This window comes from Lipotes vexillifer, unplaced genomic scaffold, assembly GCF_000442215.2.
Source record: "Lipotes vexillifer unplaced genomic scaffold, Lipotes_vexillifer_v1.1 scaffold395, whole genome shotgun sequence".
NCBI lineage: Eukaryota > Metazoa > Chordata > Mammalia > Artiodactyla > Lipotidae > Lipotes > Lipotes vexillifer.
In genome coordinates this window covers 9,359,110-9,378,680 of record NW_006797390.1, presented here as the reverse complement: position 1 = coordinate 9,378,680, position 19,571 = coordinate 9,359,110, and the positions used below count along the sequence as shown (strand labels likewise).

The window sequence follows — 19,571 nt, the reverse complement described above, 5'->3', positions numbered from 1 at the left end:
GCCGGGCGCTGCGGCCGCCTGCCTGTGGCGGGGGAGGGGTGGGGCCTGTGCTCCGACGGAGGAGCTCGCGTCGTGCGCTGGTGCCCGGGACGCCGCGTCTGGACTGTCGGCCCTGAGAAGCCTCGCCCCAGAGCTGTGGCAGGTGCTTCTGTGGCTGCACCTCTGGTGGCCGGACGTCAGGTGGGGGCTGTGGAGGGAGTGGAGGCCCGGAGTGCCCCCCACCCCGCTGGGCCTCCCTTGCACAGGATCTGACAGCAGCACCTGGGCCCCCCGGGGGTCACACGTGTGCTCGCCCAAAGCACCCGCGGAGCTCACTGGGCGGGACACGCGGGCAGAGCTTTGTGTCTGGACGAATGCTGATCCCGAGACGAGACGCTTGAGTACCCTGCCGCCCCAGAGCCCCGGCTCTCCCTGCGGGGCTGCGCTGCCTGGGTTCCCGGCCGCCGCCCCACGTCCCAGCCCTGCTCCCCTGCACCTGTTAGGCCCGGGACGGTGGTGCGGAGGGCCTGGCCTTTCCGCAGACCCCTCCCTGCGGGCAGCCTTAGGGGCTGGGGGAAGCGTGGGGCGGTGCCGTGGACCCTCTCTGGGCCTTTTCCCCAGTGCCCGACCTGGTCCTCTCCCTCCCTCCTCTTCCTGCCTGTGCTGGGCTGAATGGGGAAGTTTCCAGTGAACAGCAGACGTGATCATCTAGGTGAACCACAGAGCAACCACTTCTGGAGGTTCTGCTGCAGATTGAGTTCTCGGTTGGCTTTTGTGTATTTGTGTCCAGGGTTCTAGAAGCCACCACTGGGACAATGAGGAAGTGGCTCGTTTGCAGTTACCCCCCTTCCCTCAGCGGGCGGGGAGGAAACGAGGCCCCTCCGGCCCACAGAGCAGGTTGGAGAGGGGCTGGTCACCTTCAGGCACACGAGTGCCGTGGGGCCCGGGGACCTTCTGCCGCGGTGGAAGGATGTGGCGGCCGGGAGCGGGGCTGCCACGCGTGGGGAAGGGCTCTTCCGGGGCCAGGGGTCCGGGTCACCAGGAGGGCCGTGGGACATCCCTTTTCTTCTCCCTGGCTGCAAGGCGAGGGAGGTTGTTGGGACAGAGGCCCACCCCGACGCTCTGGAGCGGCCCCCGGCACACCGGCCCCTGCGGGCCGTCTTGCTGCACCCTGTGTGCACACACCTCTTAGGCAGGTCGGGCGGCGGTGGACGAGGACACTGGGACTCGGAGGCTTTTTGCACTGGGGGGTGGGTTTCACTTCTGGGGCTTGTGTGACGGGGTGGCTCCCCCTCTTTATTCCACCCTCCCTTGGGCTGCTTTTTTTAAAACCTCTTTATTGAGATATTTCACATACCATAAAATCTGCCCATTTAAAGTGGTTTCCAGTTTACTCTCAGAGTTGTGCAGCCATCACCACAATCTAATTTTAGAGCATCTCAACAGCCCCCAGAGAAACCACACACATTATCAATCACCCCCCAGTCCCCTTATCCCCACAGCCCCAGGTGACCCTTATCTACTTTTTTCTCTATGGAGTGGCCTATTCTGGGAAGTTCATATAAATGGAGTCATACAATCTGTGGTTTTCTTTGACTAGATTGTTTTCATTCAGCATAATGTTTGAGTTTATCCAGTGTTTCAAATTTCATTCCCTTTTATGGCCAAATAAATATTCCATTTTATGAATATACTACATTTTCCTTATCCATTCACCAGTTGATAGACATTCGGCTTTTTGCTACCTCAAATAATGTCATGATGAACATTCGTGTACAAGTTTCTGTGTGGACGTGTGTTTCCATTTCTCTTGTATATATGCGTGCCGAGGAGTGGAATTGCTGGGTCTTGTGATACCTCTGTTTAGCATTCTGAGGAGCTGCAGCCTGTTTTCCAAAGTGGCTGCGCTATCTTACATTCCCACCTGCATGGTATGAGGCTTCCGGCTTCTCCACATCCTCGCTACCACTTGCTATTATCCTTTTGGTTCTAGCCGTCCTCGTGGGTGTGAAGGGGTATCTCACTGTGGGTTTTTTTCCTTTCTTTCTTTCTTTTTTTTGGGGCTGTGCCGCACACGTGGCTTGTGGGGAGCTTAGTTCCCCAACCAGGGATTGAACCTGAGCCCTCAGCAGTGAGAGTGCAGAGTCCTAACCACTGGACCGCCAGGGAATTCCCCTCTCATTTTGGTTTTTTTTTTTTTTTTTTTGCGGTACGCGGGCCTCTCACTGTTGTGGCCTCTCCCATTGCGGAGCACATGCTCCAGATGCGCAGGCTCAGCGGCCATGGCTCACGGGCCCAGCCGCTCTGCGGCATGTGGGATCTTCCCAGACCGGGGCATGAACCCGTGTCCCCTGCATCGACAGGCAGACTCCCAACCACTGTGCCATCAGGGAAGCCCTCATTTTGGTTTTGATTTGCATTTCCGTAGTGGTTAATGATGTTGAGCGTCTTTTCATATGCCTGTTGACCATTTGTATATCTTTGGATCCTATTAAAATCTTTTGCCCAATTTTTAACTGGGTTGTCTTTTTATTGTTGTTAACAAGAATTCTTTGTATATTCTGGGTACAAGTCCCTTGTCTGGTAAATGATTCGCAGCATTTTTTCCCGTTCTGTGCGTTGTGTTTTCACTGATCCATTTCCTTTGAAGCACAAAGGTTTTTAATTTTCAAGAAGTCCATTTTATCTATTTTTTTCTTGTATAACTTGTTCTTTCGGTGTCATATCTAAGAAATCACTGCCTCTCCCAGGGTCATAAAGTTTTATTCCTTTGTTCTCTCCTGAGAGGTTTTTTTTTTTTTTTTTTTTTTTTTAATGGTTTTAGCTCTTATATTTAGGCCTATGACATGTTTTGAGTTGGTTTTTGTATATGATATGAGGTAGGGGCCCCGATTCATGCTGTCACCCGGCGATACCCGGCTGTCCCGGCACCATTTGCTGAAAAGCCTGTTCTGTACCCTGGTCTTGGCCCCTTTGTCAGAGGTTGATGAACCATAAATATTAGGGTTTATTTACGGACTGTCATTTCTGGTCCATTGATCTGTGAGGTTATCCTTTGCCAGTACCACATTGTCTCAATTACTGTAGCTCAGTCATAAGTTTTGAAGTTGGGGAGTGTGAGTCCGCCAGTTTTGTTCTTTTTTACTTTGGCTATTCTGTGCCCCTTGCATTTCCTCATGAAACAGGAGCCATTTGTCACTTTCTGCGAAAAAGCCAGCTGGGAGCCTGAGGGTAATTGTGTTGAGTCTGTGGGTGTCTGGTGGGGGCTCCCACTGGTGGGATGGAATAAATCTTCCAGTCCATGGACAGGAACGATTTCATTTATTTAGATCTTTACTCTCCTTCGACGACGTTCGTAGTTTTCGCTGTGCAAGTCTTAAACATCTTCTGTTCAGTGTGTTCCGAGGTATCTCATTTCTCTTGATGCTGCTCTGTTTCTCAGTTTCGTGTTTGGGTTGTTTATTGCGGGCACGTGGAAGTACAGCAGATCTTGCAGGGATTGTGTCCTGCAGCTGGTGAACTCATTTATTACTGCCAGGGGTGCTTTAGTGGGTTCCTGGGGCTTTCCCATGTGTAAGATCCTGTCATATCCGTATCTTAAAGTCTCTCAGTTGCTCCCAGTATGTGCAGCCAGGATTGAAAGCCAGTGGTTCCCAGGCCTGTGGGATGGAGGGGAGGGCCGAGGAGCAGAGCAGGCACTGGGGTTTCTGAGGATGTGCCCAGCGTCTGGGGAGGCCTGAGGGACGGAGAGCTCGGCGCAGAGGAGCCAGAGAGACAGACCAGCGTCCACACTCCAGCTTTTGTCCTGGCGAATCCAGGTGGCGAGGGGCTGGAAGTGAGGCCACACTGCGTTCTGGGTGAGTGGCAGCTCCCACCCCACCACGAATCGTCAGAAGGGGCCCACGTGGACACTGGCCTGGGCCTCCTGTGGCTCTGCGCTGACCCTGTTCACCCACTTCGGGGGAAGGACTGTCTACGTGATCTCAGCAGACCTGGCGGGCGCCTTAGAAATCCACGTTATCTAGAAACTGGTTGTATCATCTATCTTACTGGTTCCCTTATTAATTAATGAGCTAATAATTAAAATCTTGGACATGTGTTCATTTTATTGTTTTGTATTTGTATGAAAGTCATGGTTTCTCCATTTTCTTTGGCTGGCAGTTTTGGGGCCATCCCTGGAAGTGTGCCGGTGGGTCTCAGCCCCCAGAGGCCACGTCTCAGGGCCAGTGGAATGGCTCCCTCTGTCCTGTGTTTGGCTGGGTTTTGCGTTCGCACACGTGCACCAGTTACTCCTTTGGTGCCTTTGCTGACTGTGGTCCTTGTGGGCAGGTGTCAGAGGTCTACTCTGTGTTGAGTGGGAGAGGACAGAGAATCTGGGTGGTCAGACGGTGGTTTGCGTCCTTGGTCTCTTTTGAGCTCAGTTCAGAATTTTTATTTTATTTTATTTATTTATTTATTTACATCTTTATTGGAGTATAATTGCTTTACAATGGTGTGTTAGTTTCTGCTTCATAACAAAGTGAATCAGTTATACATATACGTATGTTCCCATATCTCTTCCCTCTTGCGTCTCCCTGCCTCCCACGCTCCCTATTTTGTGCCACCACGGAGAACCACTCCTTGACATCCGGACCCGTGAGCCTTGGTGTTTCTGTGTTTACTCTTGACCTGGCCCTGAAGTTGTGGGACCGACTCCGTGTGCCCTGTGGGTCTGTAATTCAGTGAGGCCTTGGCCTCTTGGTGTGTAAATGTGCAAAACGTTTTCTCATCATTAGGTAGTTAGGTTGTGAAGTGTCTCTGATTGGAGGAACTCTGTTCTCATTGGCTTGTGGACCTACATAAATGCTTATATAAATATTTCTAAAATTTCCATAAAATCTGGAAATCTCATTTCTAATAATTTAAACGCATTAGACTTTTAAAAAATTTAAAATGCACAGAAAGAAACTCAAGTTTTATTTATTTATTTATTTTTGGCTGCATTGGGTCTTCGTTGCTGTGCGCGGACTTTCTCTAGTTGCGGCGAGCGGGGGGCTACTCTTCGTTATACTGCACGGGCTTCTCGTTGCGGTGGCTTCTCTTGTTGCGGAGCGTGAGCTTCAGTAGTTGTGGCACGTGGGCTCAGTAGTTGTGGCACGTGGGCTCAGTAGTCGTGGTTCGCGGGCTCTAGAGCGCAGGCTCAGTAGTTGTGGAGCACGGGCTTAGTTGGTCCGCGGCATGTGGGATCTTCCCAGACCAGGGCTTGAACCCGTGTCCCCTGCATCGGCAGGCGGATTCTTAACCACTGCGCCACCAAGGAAGTCCAAACTCGGAAACGTTTTAAGAATACAGGTGTACAAACAGACTCGCAGGTACAGAGAACAAACCAGTAGCCACCAGTGGGAGAGGGATGTGGGAGGGGCAAGACGGGGAGGGGAGTAAGAGGTACCAACTACTATGTATAAAATAAATAAGCTACAAGGATAATATTGTACACCACAGGGAATACAGCCAATATTTTATAATAACTATAAATGGAGTATAACCTTTAAAAATTGTGAATCACTATGTTGTACACCTTAACCTATACATCAACTGTGTCACAAAAAAGAATGCAGGCTCACATAATTAAGATAAATCTTTGGCAAATGAGGATAAATGAATAATTTGGGGTTTTAAAAAGCTGTGTCTTTTCTCTGGTTTATCAGCATTTCTACTTAACATTGATTACATGTAATAGTCAAGATCTCAATATAACGTTGATCCATTTTATTGTAATTGGTTTCTCCCTGAACTTCTACAGGCTTACTTATCAAATCAGCGAATATTTACTCTCACATGATGTTTAAAGTTAAGAGAAATGTAAATTTGTTTTCAACTGAGTTGAATAGAATTCTGACATTGCTTTTACTTTAACAGTATTCCAGGGTACAGCTTGGACGCACATTAAATTGAGTTGATGATGGCAATCACTGTCTACCTAGGTAATTTCTAAGTACGACAGGATATAGCGACGCAGTGGGACCAGGTGTGAGTTCAAGTGTTTTCAGTGTCCTCAGCAGAGGCTTCGTCTCTGGCTGGTGTCGCTCAGCGTGTCTGCACCGTGGGGACGTCCAGGGCACGTGTGCTGCTGGAGATAGCGTCTGAGCTGTGTGACACCCGGACACCTGGTTTTCTGTGAAGGAAGGTCAGTCACTTGGGTTGAGTCTTAATTAAAATGGATGACAGAGAAAAACTGTTGTATATGTGCTTTTATTTTCAAGGAAAGGGGGTCTTCACCCCGCCCTCAAACTTTTTGGTCTCTCTTTTACACATAAAAATTACTGAGGACCCTGAAAAGCTTTTTTTTGCAGTACGCGGGCCTCTCAACGCTGCGGCCTCTCCCGTTGCGGAGCACAGGCTCCGGACTCGAAGGCTCAGCGGCCATGGCTCACGGGCCCAGCTGCCCCGCGGCATGTGGGATCTTCCCGGACCGGGGCACGAACCCGCGTCCCCTGCATCGGCAGGCGGACTCTCAACCACTGCGCCACCAGGGAAGCCCCCCTGAAAAGCTTTCGATTAAGTGGTTTTTATCTATTTTCTGTGTGAGAAAGTAAGACTGGAGAAAATTTTCAAATATTGTTGATTTGTTTGAAAATATCAATGCCTGTTGCTTAACGAATATTTTTTAAGAGTACTGTATTTTACAAAACAAGGTTTTTAGTGAGAACATTGTTTCATGTTTTTGTAAATCTCTTAAATGTCTGAGTCTGAGAAGCAGCTATGAAATCTCACAATTTTAGCAAAAGTTTGCTTGTTTGGATGGTCTTGCCTCCTTTACTGTCAAAACGAGTTTTTTTGGTTTTGTTTTTTGTTTTTTGTTTTTTTTTTTTTGCGGTACGCGGGCCTCTCACTGCTGTGGCCTCTCCCGTTGCGGAGCGCAGGCTCCGGACGCGCAGGGTCGGCGGCCATGGCTCACGGGCCCAGCCGCTCCGCGGCACGTGGGATCTTCCCGGACCGGGGCGCGAACCCGTGTCCCCTGCATCGGCAGGCGGACTCTCAACCACTGCGCCACCAGGGAAGCCCTGTTTTTTGTTTTTAATTGTTTATTTTTGGCCGCACCGCGGAGCTTGTGGAACCTTAGTTCCCTGACCAGGCATCGAACCTACACCCCCTGCAGTGGAAGCACGGCATCCTAACCACTGGAGCGCCAGGGAAGTCCCCAAAACAATAATTTTTGATGCTTTATGTTTTAAGGGGGAAAACAGCCCCACAAAGAACAAAGGTTGATCACTTACGAGGAGCTTAAGGTTTTCTTAGTTTCGTTCATTGATAACCATGTCCTGTTGCTCAGGCATCCGTGACCCCATCTTAAGTGCCCAAGTGGACTCTGACAGAGCTTCCAAAGGTTGGACCCTGAATTTAGAAAACAAAAATGTTTTCAGGATATCTTTTACACCTAAAACTATTATTGAGACTTCCCAGAGTGCCCCTGGAGAATCCCAAAGGCCGTTTACCTTATACTTATAAAGAGAGCGATTATACAATTAATCAGATTTGTCTGAAGTGCTACTGTTATGAGGCTGCTTTGGTTATGTTTACAGGAAACCGTTACTCATTTAAATGTTTCAGAAGCTGTGTGCTATATGGGGACGCCTTTATTCTCAGGGGAAACACTGATCACGGTTTTTTTGTTTTTTTTTTGTGGTACGCGGCCTCTCACTGTTGTGGCCTCTCCCGTTGCGGAGCACAGGCTCCGGACGCACAGGCTCAGCGGCCATGGCTCACAGGCCCAGCCGCTCCGCGGCACGTGGGATCCTCCCGGACTGGGGCACGAACCCGTGTCCCCTGCATCGGCAGGCGGACTCTCAACCACTGCGCCACCAGGGAAGCCCTGATCACGTTTTTTAACGTTCTGAGCCCCAAAAGAGAATCTGACCCCTTCCGTTCTGATGTTTTCAGTTAGAGAAACACGTGAATCACCCCCGGCAGCCTGTGCCCTCTGGGGGTGAGTTGGGGCTTTTCGTGTGTGTCCTCAGCAAAGAAGGACGGAATCAGAGACTTGTGGAAAGGACTGGTACTAGGTGCTTGGAACCAGTGAAACTTCACAAACAGGCTTTTGTGTTCTCCTGGCTTCAACAACTCAGAGCTTCACCCAGGGTGCAGGTCAGGGTTTCCAGGCTCTTCTGGATGCAGACGGCATGGGCGCAGCTGCTGGGACCCACAGACCAAGGTGGGAAACTGGTGGTTTGCTCGGAACATTGCTGACGTTTCCATCTCTGTTCTCTAGACACACGAAACTTTCTCTTTCTTCAACTGTCTGTAACCCATAAAAACCTGGTAGACGGAAATGACATCTAGTTCTTCCTGACAGAGTTCTTTCCAAGTTTCCTCATTTTGTGTGATGGTACTGCTATTTGCATAGGTTCAAGAAGACGACTCTGTGGGGGGTGTTTTCTTTCAAACTTTATTGTGGTAAAATAGATTAAAATTTTACCGTTTTAATCAGTTTAAGTGTACAGCTCAGTGGCATTAATAGGAATTAATAATTCTCTAGAAAACAGGCACAATTTCTCATGTAAGTGGGGCAAGGCGGTGTGTGTCCTTCTGCGTCTGGCTTGTTTTGTTCGGTGTAACATCCTCAGGGTTCCTCCACATTGTCGCAGGTGCCAGAATCTCCTTCTTTGTTGTGTGTGTGGTAAAATATACATAAAATTTTCCACTGTAACCACTTCCGAATGTCCCCCGCACTGAGATGCCACCACCCCCGTCCTCTCCAGGACCCTCGCATCTTCCCGCCCCGGGCCAACAGTCCACTTTCCAGCAGAGGAGCAGCTGCCCTTGTGCGTCTGGCTCATGTCACTCAGCTCAGTGCCCTCAAGCTCCTCCCTGTGCAGCAGGTGCCAGAACCTCCTCCTCTCTGGGGTTGAACGAGACTCACCGCGTGATGGACACACTGTGTGTCCACCCACTCACCCATCAGTGGATGTTGCGTTGTCACCACCTGTGCTGTGGTGAGTGACGCAGCCAGGAGGGTAGGTGTGCACGTACCCGGAAGCAGAGTTACTAGAACAAACGGTAATTCTGTGTATAAGTTGGTGAGAAACTGCCTACTGTCCTTCGTTCTTTTTACCAGGATGTAATATAATTGGACAACTTGAGAGCCTTCCTCAGAATGTCCTATTTCTGAGTGATGCTTGTGTGATTGACTGTGACAGGCCACTTGTCACAGAACTGAGCTGCCTGTAGGGAGTGATGGCTACAGAGCCCCCCAGGAAAGCCAGTCTGGCCCTGGGGTCCCCGCCCTCCGTGGTGGGAAGGTCGCTTCCTGCGGGCCAGGGAATCTGAGATAAGTAGGGACCCGAGTAAGAGAGGCCGGGACTGAATATACGAGTGGACGGTGGCAGAGCAGCCTGCCCGGCCCCTTCCCCCAGCCCTCCACAGTGACCACCAGCCCGGGAGGTCAAGTCAGAGTGCTCTCTGGGACAGTCCAGGGAGCTAAAAATAACTTCAGGACTCGATTGATACCGGACAGCTTCTCTCCTTTCTGTTTGTGCCTCCACCGTGGGGCGACACAGAGGACGCCATCGCACAGGGAGCCACGGCCAGCGGGCCCCCTGCTTCCCCCGCGGCCTCCTCTGCAAAGCTCCCCACCCCCTGCCTGCATTTGAGTCTCTGCCACGTGCAAGTGTCTGGATCCATGGCCCCTGTTCCCCTGGCTGGGCTTCCTTTTCTCCGCACACATTTAGAGGGGCCACAGGTGGAGCCTGTGGACTTGCTTGGCCTGGTGCTCCTGCCCGCCCTCGGGGTAGCAGAGTCCAGGCTGAGCTTCCTGGTGAGAATTTCCAGACAGAAGCTGATCTTGTGGCATTAGTAGTTGTTTAATCTGAATTTGAAAAAGAAACCTAGGAGGCATGGCTGGTTAATTAACATTTTTATGAGACCCGCCCTGTTTGTGTGTGTCAAAGAATAATCTTTGAGATCATTACCAGTCCGGAGACTGTCAGGAAATCTGTGAAAGACTTTGAAATGGGCAAAAAACCTGGATATTCTGGCCAGCTCACCGTTTCTGCTTTTCTTGTCTTTGAGCTATTTTACGCCTCTGTGAGCTGCAGAAAACGGATGCTGATGCAGGTGATTTGTCCACAGAAATACAGGTGCTCTGCCGTGGGTGCTTGTGTGATGAGTGGCTTTAGCATCTTTGTTTCCCCCATTAAATAATCAGTTACATAAAATCTTTAGTAAGTGTTCATTTCAGAAGGAAAAAAAGGAAATCCACCTTCTCCAAACCCACTGTCTTTCTGAGGAAAACACTGGGGCCCAGCCATCCTGCAGAGGCACTTTCTCCTGTGCATCCATCCCGTCTGGGTCGGCATCCGTGTTCTGCTCTCATTCTATATCCTTACATATAGAGGGGCAGCTATAAAGACATATATGCACAGGTGACCTTCGAACAACAAGGGTTTGAACTGCATGGGCCCCCCTTCTGTGGGGATGTTTTTCACTCGTAAATGCCCCACGGGCTGTTGTTGGTTGAATTGGAGAATGCAGATCGCGGATACAGCCATATTCTACGCCCACTGACCCCCGCGTTGTTCAAGGGTCACTATGTAAAGGCATTAAAGCATGTTGTGGAAGTGTCTGTTGAGGCGGGAAATGGGCCCAGTGGATCAGGGCTGCGGGGACAGTGGGAAGGGTCCAGGCGGAAGGCAGATTTTATGTGAGTCACCCCTTGAAGGCGGCCTCCCCGGTTTTCGGAAGATCGTTCCTGAGAGGGCGTGGTGGAGGCCGAGGCTGTGACTGTGGACGTGGGTTGGCTTCTGCGGCCTCTCCCCCAGGGGAGGCACACTGTCCTGCAAGCTCTGCCTCCTGCCCTGGAGGCCCTCGGGCCAGCGTCCTGCTGCTTCCTGTCTGTCCCTCCACGTTCATCTGCGTCCTTTGCAGCCTGCCCGGCCCCAGGGTGGGCTCATCCGACTCCCGGTGGGTGGCCTGGGTCCTGGGGATGCAGGCCCCCAAGGCCCCCGCCTGCGCTCCCGGCGGGGGCTGGGGGGGGGGGCCTTGCCCTTTCTCCCTGGAGAGGAGCTGGTTGTTCTCTTCTTAACCCCTGTGTATTTAGGAACCGTATGGAAGTTCCAAATTTGACTGTTACTGCCCTACAAGGGGACCGATTCATTGGGTTTAGCCTAATACTGTGTGTAAACACACATTCACTGGTGCAGACATTTTAACGTGGGATTATTCTGTTGAGACTGCTCTGCAGAAATATTTCCGGTCTGTTTGGATGTCTCTATGATGCACACAGCTCTCATTCTTTTATATTTTCCATGTTGGGGGCATAATCTTTTTAAACTCAGCCTCCCATGGGCTTTTTGTCTGCTCAGTTGTTTATGCCTGCCGGGTTATTTAGTGTGGATTTATATGCCATCTGGAAGCCTGAATCTTTTGTGTGACTGTCAAATACACATTCTTTCTCTTTCTTTACACACATTTTTCTGTGCAAGACTGATCCTACCAGCCCTTGCAGCCACGTGGCCCTGGGCCCAGGCGTGCCTGCTTTCTCACCCCCTCGGTGCTCTGGGGCTGCAGCTGGGAAGGGTCGGTGGGGAGAGCGGTGATGGGGCCGTGGTAATGACACAGTGGGTCCCTGGAAACGTGCAGCTGTTTTTCGTGGAGGGAGCCCGTTGCTCCAAGTACTGTATTGACTTGGAGAGGGTTCGGGAGCAGACGGCCCCGTCTGCCTGACCAGTGAGCTCGGGCTGTGGGCTGGGCTGAGGTGGGCGGGCGAGGGCAGCAGGGCTCCCTGTTCTTCCCAGGGGGTCCTGGAGGGGTGTCCCGGTGGGGCCCTGCACCCACCCTGTGTGTGTCCTCTTCCAGGCTGCCGACCCGCATCCCTGTGAGCTGGAGCCCACGACGCTGCCTGGGCCATGGACTCGAAGGTCAGATGGGCGGTGGTCCTGGGGATGTGGGCGGCGGAGCCCCGGATCCCAGCTCTCAGGAGCACAGGGCGGAAAACCCCCTTGTCCCCGCACCGCTTCCGCCCACTCCTGTGCAGGACAGGCTCAGGGCTATAGCGTCGCCGAGGTCGCATGGGCCAGTCCCCTGCCTCAGCAGGATGGGGCCTAGATGGCGCCTTGTGCTTTGAGCGAGTTTAAAAGAGAAAGTGGCGCCTTGTGCTTTGAGCGAGTTTAAAAGAGAAAGTGGCGCCTGGCCCAGCAGAAGCTCCTCTTCCCCTCTTCCTGTCTTTGCCAGGCAGTGTGGCACCTCCAGGCGCCCAGCCCGGGGCCCTCCGTGTCCCCACCAGCCCCGTGGGGGCAGCCGCAGGCCTGAGGACTTACTAGGTGGTTCACGAGCCTGGCCCGGTTTCTGCATCTCTGAGCAGACAGCGCCTGGGGGCTGGGTGTGCGCTTCTCAAACAACCCTCTGCGGGCCTGGGAGCCGTGTGGTTCCCAGCTTAGCAGCTCAGGAGAAATGTCAGCTACTTGAGCAGAAGAGGTTTCGGGTGCTGCCCAGGTGCCGCTTCTCCTGACTTCAGTGGGAAAAAGGGCAGACACACTCCCAGGGCTTTGCTTTCCCCTGTCTTTCCTTCAAGCTGAGAAAACCGAGACACAGGCGTGCCCCGCAGTCAGGTTCACGGTGAGACATCCAGCAGCTTCCTCTTCCCCGGTCAGAAATTTCACCCTGCTATAGATTTTCTTTTTTCCCTTTGATTTTGTTTCCAGGTTTTTTTTTTTAATTAGAGTAAAATTTACCATTTTAACCTTTTATTTGATTGATTGATTGGCTGTGCTGGGTCTTTGTGGTGGTGCATGGGCTTCTCATTGCAGTGCGTGGGCTTCTCTTGTGGCGCATGGGCTCTAGGCGTGTGGGCTTCAGTAGTTGGAGCACGCGGGCTCGGTAGTTGTGGCTCGTGGGCTCTAGAGCGCAGGCTCAGTAGTTGTGGTGCATGGGCTTAAGCTGCTCCACGGCATTTGGGATATTCCCAGACCAGGGCTCGAACCCGTGTCCCCTGCATTGGCAGGCGGATTCTTAACCACCGCGCCACCAGGGAAGTCCCCATTTTAACCTTTTTTAAGTGTCCGGCACAGTGGCATTAAGAGCACTCGCGTCGCTCTGCCACCACCGCCCCCTTTTCTCTGTGCATTTGATGCTACAGGGGCCACACAGATGAGAGGATGGAGCAGTGCGAGTCCTCTTGTGTCTGCTGATACCACTGAGCATGACGGCTTGGTTTTTTTGTTTTTGTTTTTTTTTTTACTGTTTGTATGGCGCTGTTCATCTATACTGTAGCATTCTTTGATTTTTTTTGATATGTAGAAAATGAGATTGATTTGTTTGTTTTGTTTTTACTGTTAGTTTGGTGCTGTTTTCTCCAGGTTTGGACACCAGGATTAGTCTAGTTTATCACACACATTGGACAGCTTTCCATCGTTTTCTCTGCACGGGAACTGATTTTATAGCACGAGTTAGTTTTGCCTCCTATCCTACAGATGAAATCTGTATTATGTCCGGCAAGATTTCCTAAGTCTTGATCATTTCTCTTAACATACTTTTTCCTGTGACCTAAAAGGATAAACAACTATCAAATCTTCCACCTTCTGAGACATCCATTCAGCTTGTGTCACTCGTCCATCCTTGGCTTGTCACCAGCCTTGCTTGTTCTTGGTGTTAAATGCTGTTGGTCTTCTGGACCGGCTGCCTGTTAGGGAGTCCAGGTCCGCCTGTTCTTGACGTGCTCAGAACGGAGTCTGTCCACACGCTTCCCAGCCGGATGGCACTAAACACTTGGCTCCAGGGCCTGAGCCCTCTAACACCGGACGCTCTCCTTCTCGCCTGTGGCCGCTTCTGTTCTTTGTGTTTCGGGGGAGAGGCAGAGGTCACTGCATCTGGGTTTGATACCTGACCTGGTGTAGCTGGTGTCAACCGCTGCTGCACACCCAGACTTTGGACCCTGTTCACTAACCTCGTGAGAAAGACGAGGTTTGGTTCCCTGCGGCTGCAGCAGGGAAGCCCCACCGGCTGGGTATCTTCCTGAAGTGTCTGGAGGCCACAAGCTTGATGTCAGGGTGTTGCAGGGTCGGTTCCCCTGGAGGCTCTGAGGAGTCTGCTCTGGCCTCTCCAGCTCCAGCCTCCGTCTGCACCGGCATCCCTGTGTGTGTCTGTAAGCCTGCCCCTTTCTCTTGTAAAGACATGGGTCGTGGGATTAGGGCCCAGATCCAGGATGACCTGGCCTTAACGTGACATCTGCAAAGACCCCATTTCCAAATAAGGTCCTGCTCTCAGGTCCTGGCGGCCAGCACCTGGGCCTGTCTCGGGGGAACACGGTCCAACCGCGGCCCTGCCTCAGCCCCTCTTCTCTCCTGACAGGACGTCTCCTGAGGTAAAGCACATTCTTGAGTTTCTCAGCTGCCTTGTGCCACTGGCCTCGCTGTAAAGATTTAGTAGAGTGGAGCTTTTACATACATCTTCCCCCTTTTAGGAGTAATTCTGGAGAAGTCAAGTCTGAATAGCAATACATAAGCACCTTATTTTATGCGTTTCGTTGAAAACAATTTGTCCTCTAAAAACTGTCCTCTCAATGTTTTCTGATTTTCCTAATCAATATTTTTCTAGTATTTTCTAATGAAAAACATTATGGACTTAGAAGTAAGTTTTACCTGCACCTTCATTTTCTTCCCATGACTTCTCCCAGCTCAGGCCGTGTGTTTTGTGTGTGTTGATCTGGGCGGTCTCGGCATCCTAGCCTCTCACGACGCCCTCTCGTCCCAGGTCTGGGGGGGTCCTGCTCTGCACTTGCCTTCTTGTTGCCACGTGCAGTGGCCCTCCTGGCTCCCTGGTGCTGCGCTTGGGCTTGGCCGGGGGTTTATCTACCTGAGGTCACCCAGGCCTGTCCAGAGGCAGGTGTTGCCTGTGGGCACTACTGCCCAGGCTGTATTGAAAATCTGCTTCTGCACAACACCCTCCTGGGCCCACAGAGGACGTGGTGGAAGAGGATGAGCTTCTAACTGCTGGATGCACTCCCAGTGAGCGTGGGCTCTGGCTGGTAAAAGATACGCAGGGCCCGGCGCAGGCGTGCAGAGCCAGGATGGCACCTAGACACATACGTGCCTGACCCCCCTCCCCGGGGCGCACCAGCTGGCTGCCGGCAGATGGGTCACCTTCTGCAGGATTGGAGCTTTTCAGCATCTGTACGTGGCCCTGCGGACTGGCCCCTGCCCACTGGCAGGGTGTCCAGGCCCCGGGCCAGGGAGGCCTTCCCGGGCCCGGCTGCCCGGCCTGGGGCCATGTTCCCACAGGACTCTCCTCTCAGGTCAGCAAGGGCGCCAGCCCCCAGGATGAGCGCACCACAAGCCTGCTGGTGTTCAGCTTCCTCCAGAGCTGCCCACACTCCCGTTGCCACCAAGAGCTGGAGATGCTGGGCCACAAGCTGCCCATGCGTGCGGCCCACGACGATGAGCTGCAGACGGATGGCAACTGGTGCAGCCACTTCCGTGATGAGGGGGCGGCAGAGACAGGTAGGCGCTGGGCCAGCCTCCGCGGCCCAGATGTGTGCTGAGGGGCCTTCGGGCTCAGGCCCACCCCGTGTCCAGCAGAGCAGGCCTCGCCGAGTCCAGTCAGTTGAAACCCACTTGGGCTCGTGAGGATTCTTTGCATCTGTGCAGCGCCCATGCTTTACTCCTGTGTATGTTATGGCCATGACGATCTGCACGGTCACCACCAGGGCAGCGGGGACCAGGGGCTCTTTTCTTGGGCCAGGCCATCCTCCGTGTGTGGTAGATTCCAGGTGTGCGTCCTGTCCTCCCGGCCTCAGCTTTGGCCACCAGTGCTGCCTCCACGGAGGCCGCTGGGAGCTGACGGCTGGGAGCCCCTCTGGAGGTGGGTCAGGCACAGCACATCGTGGAGCTCCATGAGGAATTCTGTCGGGTTCCTGAACCAGCCTGTGCTTTGGGGGCAGGCTCCCATGTGTTCCTGACGCTCCTGGGAGGCCTGGGCTGGAGTCTGCTGCCTGGTGGTGGTGGTGGTGGTGGTGGTGGTGGGGTCACTGACCTATCGAGGCTGATCTGGCCTCTGGGCCACCAGCTGTCTTAATTCAGGTAGCCAGCAGTGCGGCAGGGGGTCCCCACCAGCCAGGGTTGCCTTAGGCCCCCTTTGGGAAGGGGCAGGAGTAGCTCTGCTCTCAGGTCTGCTGCCCCGTTGGCCCCCGTCTGCACCAAGCCCCCCTCAGACTGTACGCACAAGGTGGGCAAGGTGGGCGCTTGGGTAGGAAGTGGTGTGTGGTCAGGAGCCTGAGGAGGTGTGGAAGCAACGGGCAGAACGGAGGCCTGGCCGCCACTTGTCAGTGGATTTGTTCGCTCGGCTGGACGGGAGGAGGTGGGAGAGCGGGGCCGTCGGGGGCTGTGTGGGAGGCGGGTCAGGACAAGCGCACGGGCTGGGCCATGAAGGGGACCACGGGGTCGAGCGTGGCCGGGCTGTCGACCTAGGTCGAGGAGGTCTCAGCAGGTGAGTGGTGACCTGTCCCCGAGCAGAGGTGGGCGGGTAGTAGGAGGTTTTGGGGTGAGGAGGGCTCGTGTTGGGGTCACACAGACACGTCTCAGTGAGGTCAGGGCTGCAGCCGGGCCCGCGGAACTCCACGGGCGCAGGGCTGTGCAGGCACTGCCGGCAGATTCCACCAACCACAGGTTGGAAATACTTGGGGAAAAAAGTTCCAGAAAGTTCCCCACAGCAAAACTTGAATTTGCTGTGCGATGGCGTTGTATGAGGTGGAGGTGATCACGTGAGGGACGCCGGCCCCTGGAGTTTGGTGCCCGCAGAGGTCCTGGGCCGGCACCCACCCAGACCCCGAGGGACGCTGGGCGAGGTTGTTGGTCGGGGTCCAGACCACAAGGCGCGGCACTTGGACCCTCTGGTTTCCCAGCACGTGTAGACGTTACGTGTACACTACACGGAGGTGTGTTCAGTGTGCAATGGCGCTGTCTTTAACAGCGTTCGTGCCTTAATGAAAAGGACTTCTGCATTGCTGCACGCTAACCATCCTCTGAGCCTGCAGCGTGTTGGAGCAGTGCCGTCACTGGTCACCATACAAATACATACATAACAATGAAAACGTCTGAAATATTGCGAGAATTACCAAAATGTGACACAGAGACACAAGTGAGCAAATGCTGTTGGAAAAACAATGCCAGCAACTCTCTCAATGCAGGGCTGGCTGCCACACGCCTTCCACCTGTGTGACGGGCAGAGAGGGGCTGGAGGTGGGGCGCGTACACTTTCTGTGCCGTGGGGAGCAGCAGCAAGGGGGCTGGTCACTCCGTGCCCTGGGCCCCCAGCTGCGTACCCGGGAGTCAGCCCACAGCTGGGAAGCCCAGAGCCCCTGGAAGCTTCTGTCCCGGGGAGGGGCTCAGATGGTGTCCAGGGAGGAAGAGCGTGGCATCTGGGGAGGGGTTGGAGGGGGGCAGGAGGCAGAGTCCAGGATGAGAGGCTGCGGAGCCTCTGTCCTGACCGCTTCCCCTGCCGACAGCCGTTGGACGCTGGGCTTCGAGCCCAGGTTGTGGCTACCCCGGCATCACAGGTCCTTCTCCCACCCAGCCCCTGCACCTGTTCCCGTGTTCACACGGTCCTCACTGGGCTGTGGATGCAGGACCCACCTGTTTCCTGGAGCGGGGTGAGCGGGAGCGGGGTGAGAGGGGCGTCATCTGACCCCCCCCCCCCCCCCACCGTCTGCACCTTAGACTCTGAGACTCAGGAGGAAGTGGTCCGGGACATCGCCAGGCAGCTCGCCCAGATTGGGGACGGGATGGAGTGCAGCATCTGCCCGGGGCTGGTGGCTGGCCTGGCCGCGCAGTTCAGTAACACGAGCCTGTCGGAGGAGGTGAGTGAGAAAACCCATGGGGCTTGTCCTCTGCCTCCTGGCAGACAGACCAGCGTCCAGGGAGGTGGCTCAGCTCGTGACTGCTGGAGAGAGAGTCAGCCGGGCGAACTGTCTCTTGGAAAAAAGTCACTTGACAGCTGAAAACCTGAACCTGCAGTGAGACTCAAGTCTGGGGACACAGCCCCCAAAGGTTAACGAGACGGATGCGACTTGTCCTGAAACAGCATGTCCACTCCGCTGACCACTGAGGTGGCGGGGCCCCCGTGACCTAGAAACGCCCTCGGGCTGGGCCCGACGGGTCGAGCCTCCTGCCTTCGGGAAGGCCCGTCTGTCAGGGAGCCTCCCTGTGAACTTTGCTGGCCAGCGTGGATCAGACACAGGCTGATCGTGCCGTTCTTGCTGCCACGTGTTGGCGCATGGAAGGTCCGTTCCAGTCTGGCGGTGCATGAGGCCTCTCCTGACAAGAGGTCGCCATCCCCCTCCCTGCTCCCATGTACCGGGCTGGACCCCTTGGGTGGTGACTGACCTTGATCTCAGGTGCCTCCAAGCAGGAGACGAGGACCCGCCGCGGGGGGGCGGAGGGGGTGTGCCTCGCCTGCCCCCGGCTTTGCCTCCTCAGCTGTTTACAGCACTTCCCTCCTCCCCGTGGGAGGCCTGGTAACTGCGCCTCTGCTTCCACCCATGCAGGACAGGAGGCGGTGCCTGGCGGCCGCGCTGGAACAACTCACGCAGCTCTACCCTGCGGACGTGGACCGCGAGAAGACATTGCTCCTGCTGACCATGCTCGTGGCCAAAAAGGTGGCTGACCACTCGCCAGCTGTGCTCCAAGATGTCTTTCACACCACAGTGACCTTCATCAACCAGAACCTTCTCGCCTACGTGAGGAACTTAGCCCAAAACGTAAGAGCCAGTTGTGGCAGCTCCTGGGCTCTTAGCCCCCCTTGGTGTCCGCCTCTCCCCACCCCGGCCCCCCTCTGAGCTCTGGGACCCTCGCTGCAGGGCTGCCTGCTGGGGATAGACCCCAGGGAAGGTGGTCACGGCCCTTCCTGCTCAGGAGGAAAGGCTTGGTTCTGCGTCCGGGAGTCCGGTTGTTTCTGAGAGGAGCTGCTGTCACAGGGCAGCGGAGGCCGACTGTGCACCCTTCACCGGCTTGTAAGAGCTGCTGGGGGGCGAGCAGGAGAGGGGGCTGGAGGGGCCCACGCTGGGCTTCCCCAGTCTACTGTCAGCCTCACCTTGTCACAAAAATGAGTATAATTTAAATTAAAACACATGCTTACCCAAGGAGGGTTAGCGGTCAAAAGCGGGTAAAAACTGCATACATCTGTCCTCTACCCAGGATATTAGAAAGTCCGGTGCTTCCGTTTCATAGACCACCTGGAAGGGAAAGTGGATGTATCCTATCCATAAATTTTGGGGTTTTATGTGTCGGGAGCATTGCTCAGGTGTCTGACCCTCTTAAAATGTAGTTGATGAGCCTTAAAAGCATTCTCTCTGCGTGGCCTTCGGTTATACGGGCTTTTAAAAGTAAAAACCGGAGGGAGAACACAAACCCCAACTCGTTGCGAAACCAAGCTGAGCTGTTGTTGGAAGGAGATAAGCCTCTGTTAACAGCTTCCAGACACTGTGGGACTGAAACAGAACCTTGGTCCAGTCCTCGCACCCACTGAGGTGCCTCTTGGCACCATAAGTGACTTGGTGAAAGCTGTGTTTGTTTGCAGAGCCCCAGCTGCACTTCTGCTGACTGGCCCTAGAGGCTCAGGTCTAGGGT

At 54.0% G+C, this 19,571-nt stretch overlaps 1 protein-coding gene and 1 non-coding gene across 2 annotated transcripts in view; one reads left to right on the top strand and one right to left on the bottom strand.

Annotated features, from left to right (window-relative positions):
* Positions 1 to 18,781, top strand: part of BID (BH3 interacting domain death agonist) — a 19,964-nt gene extending 1,183 nt beyond the window's left edge. Inside the window, exons 3-7 of the mRNA XM_007469526.1 lie at positions 2,984 to 3,009; positions 11,836 to 11,873; positions 15,245 to 15,449; positions 17,664 to 17,803; positions 18,491 to 18,781. Coding sequence (XP_007469588.1) covers positions 2,984 to 3,009; positions 11,836 to 11,873; positions 15,245 to 15,449; positions 17,664 to 17,803; positions 18,491 to 18,781 — 700 coding nt within the window. The remainder of the gene's footprint in view (positions 1 to 2,983; positions 3,010 to 11,835; positions 11,874 to 15,244; positions 15,450 to 17,663; positions 17,804 to 18,490) is intronic.
* TRNAE-CUC (transfer RNA glutamic acid (anticodon CUC)) lies at positions 2,076 to 2,148 on the bottom strand. Its single transcript has one exon. It is a non-coding gene; the product is annotated as a tRNA-Glu (tRNA).
* Positions 18,782 to 19,571: the final 790 nt, after the last annotated feature.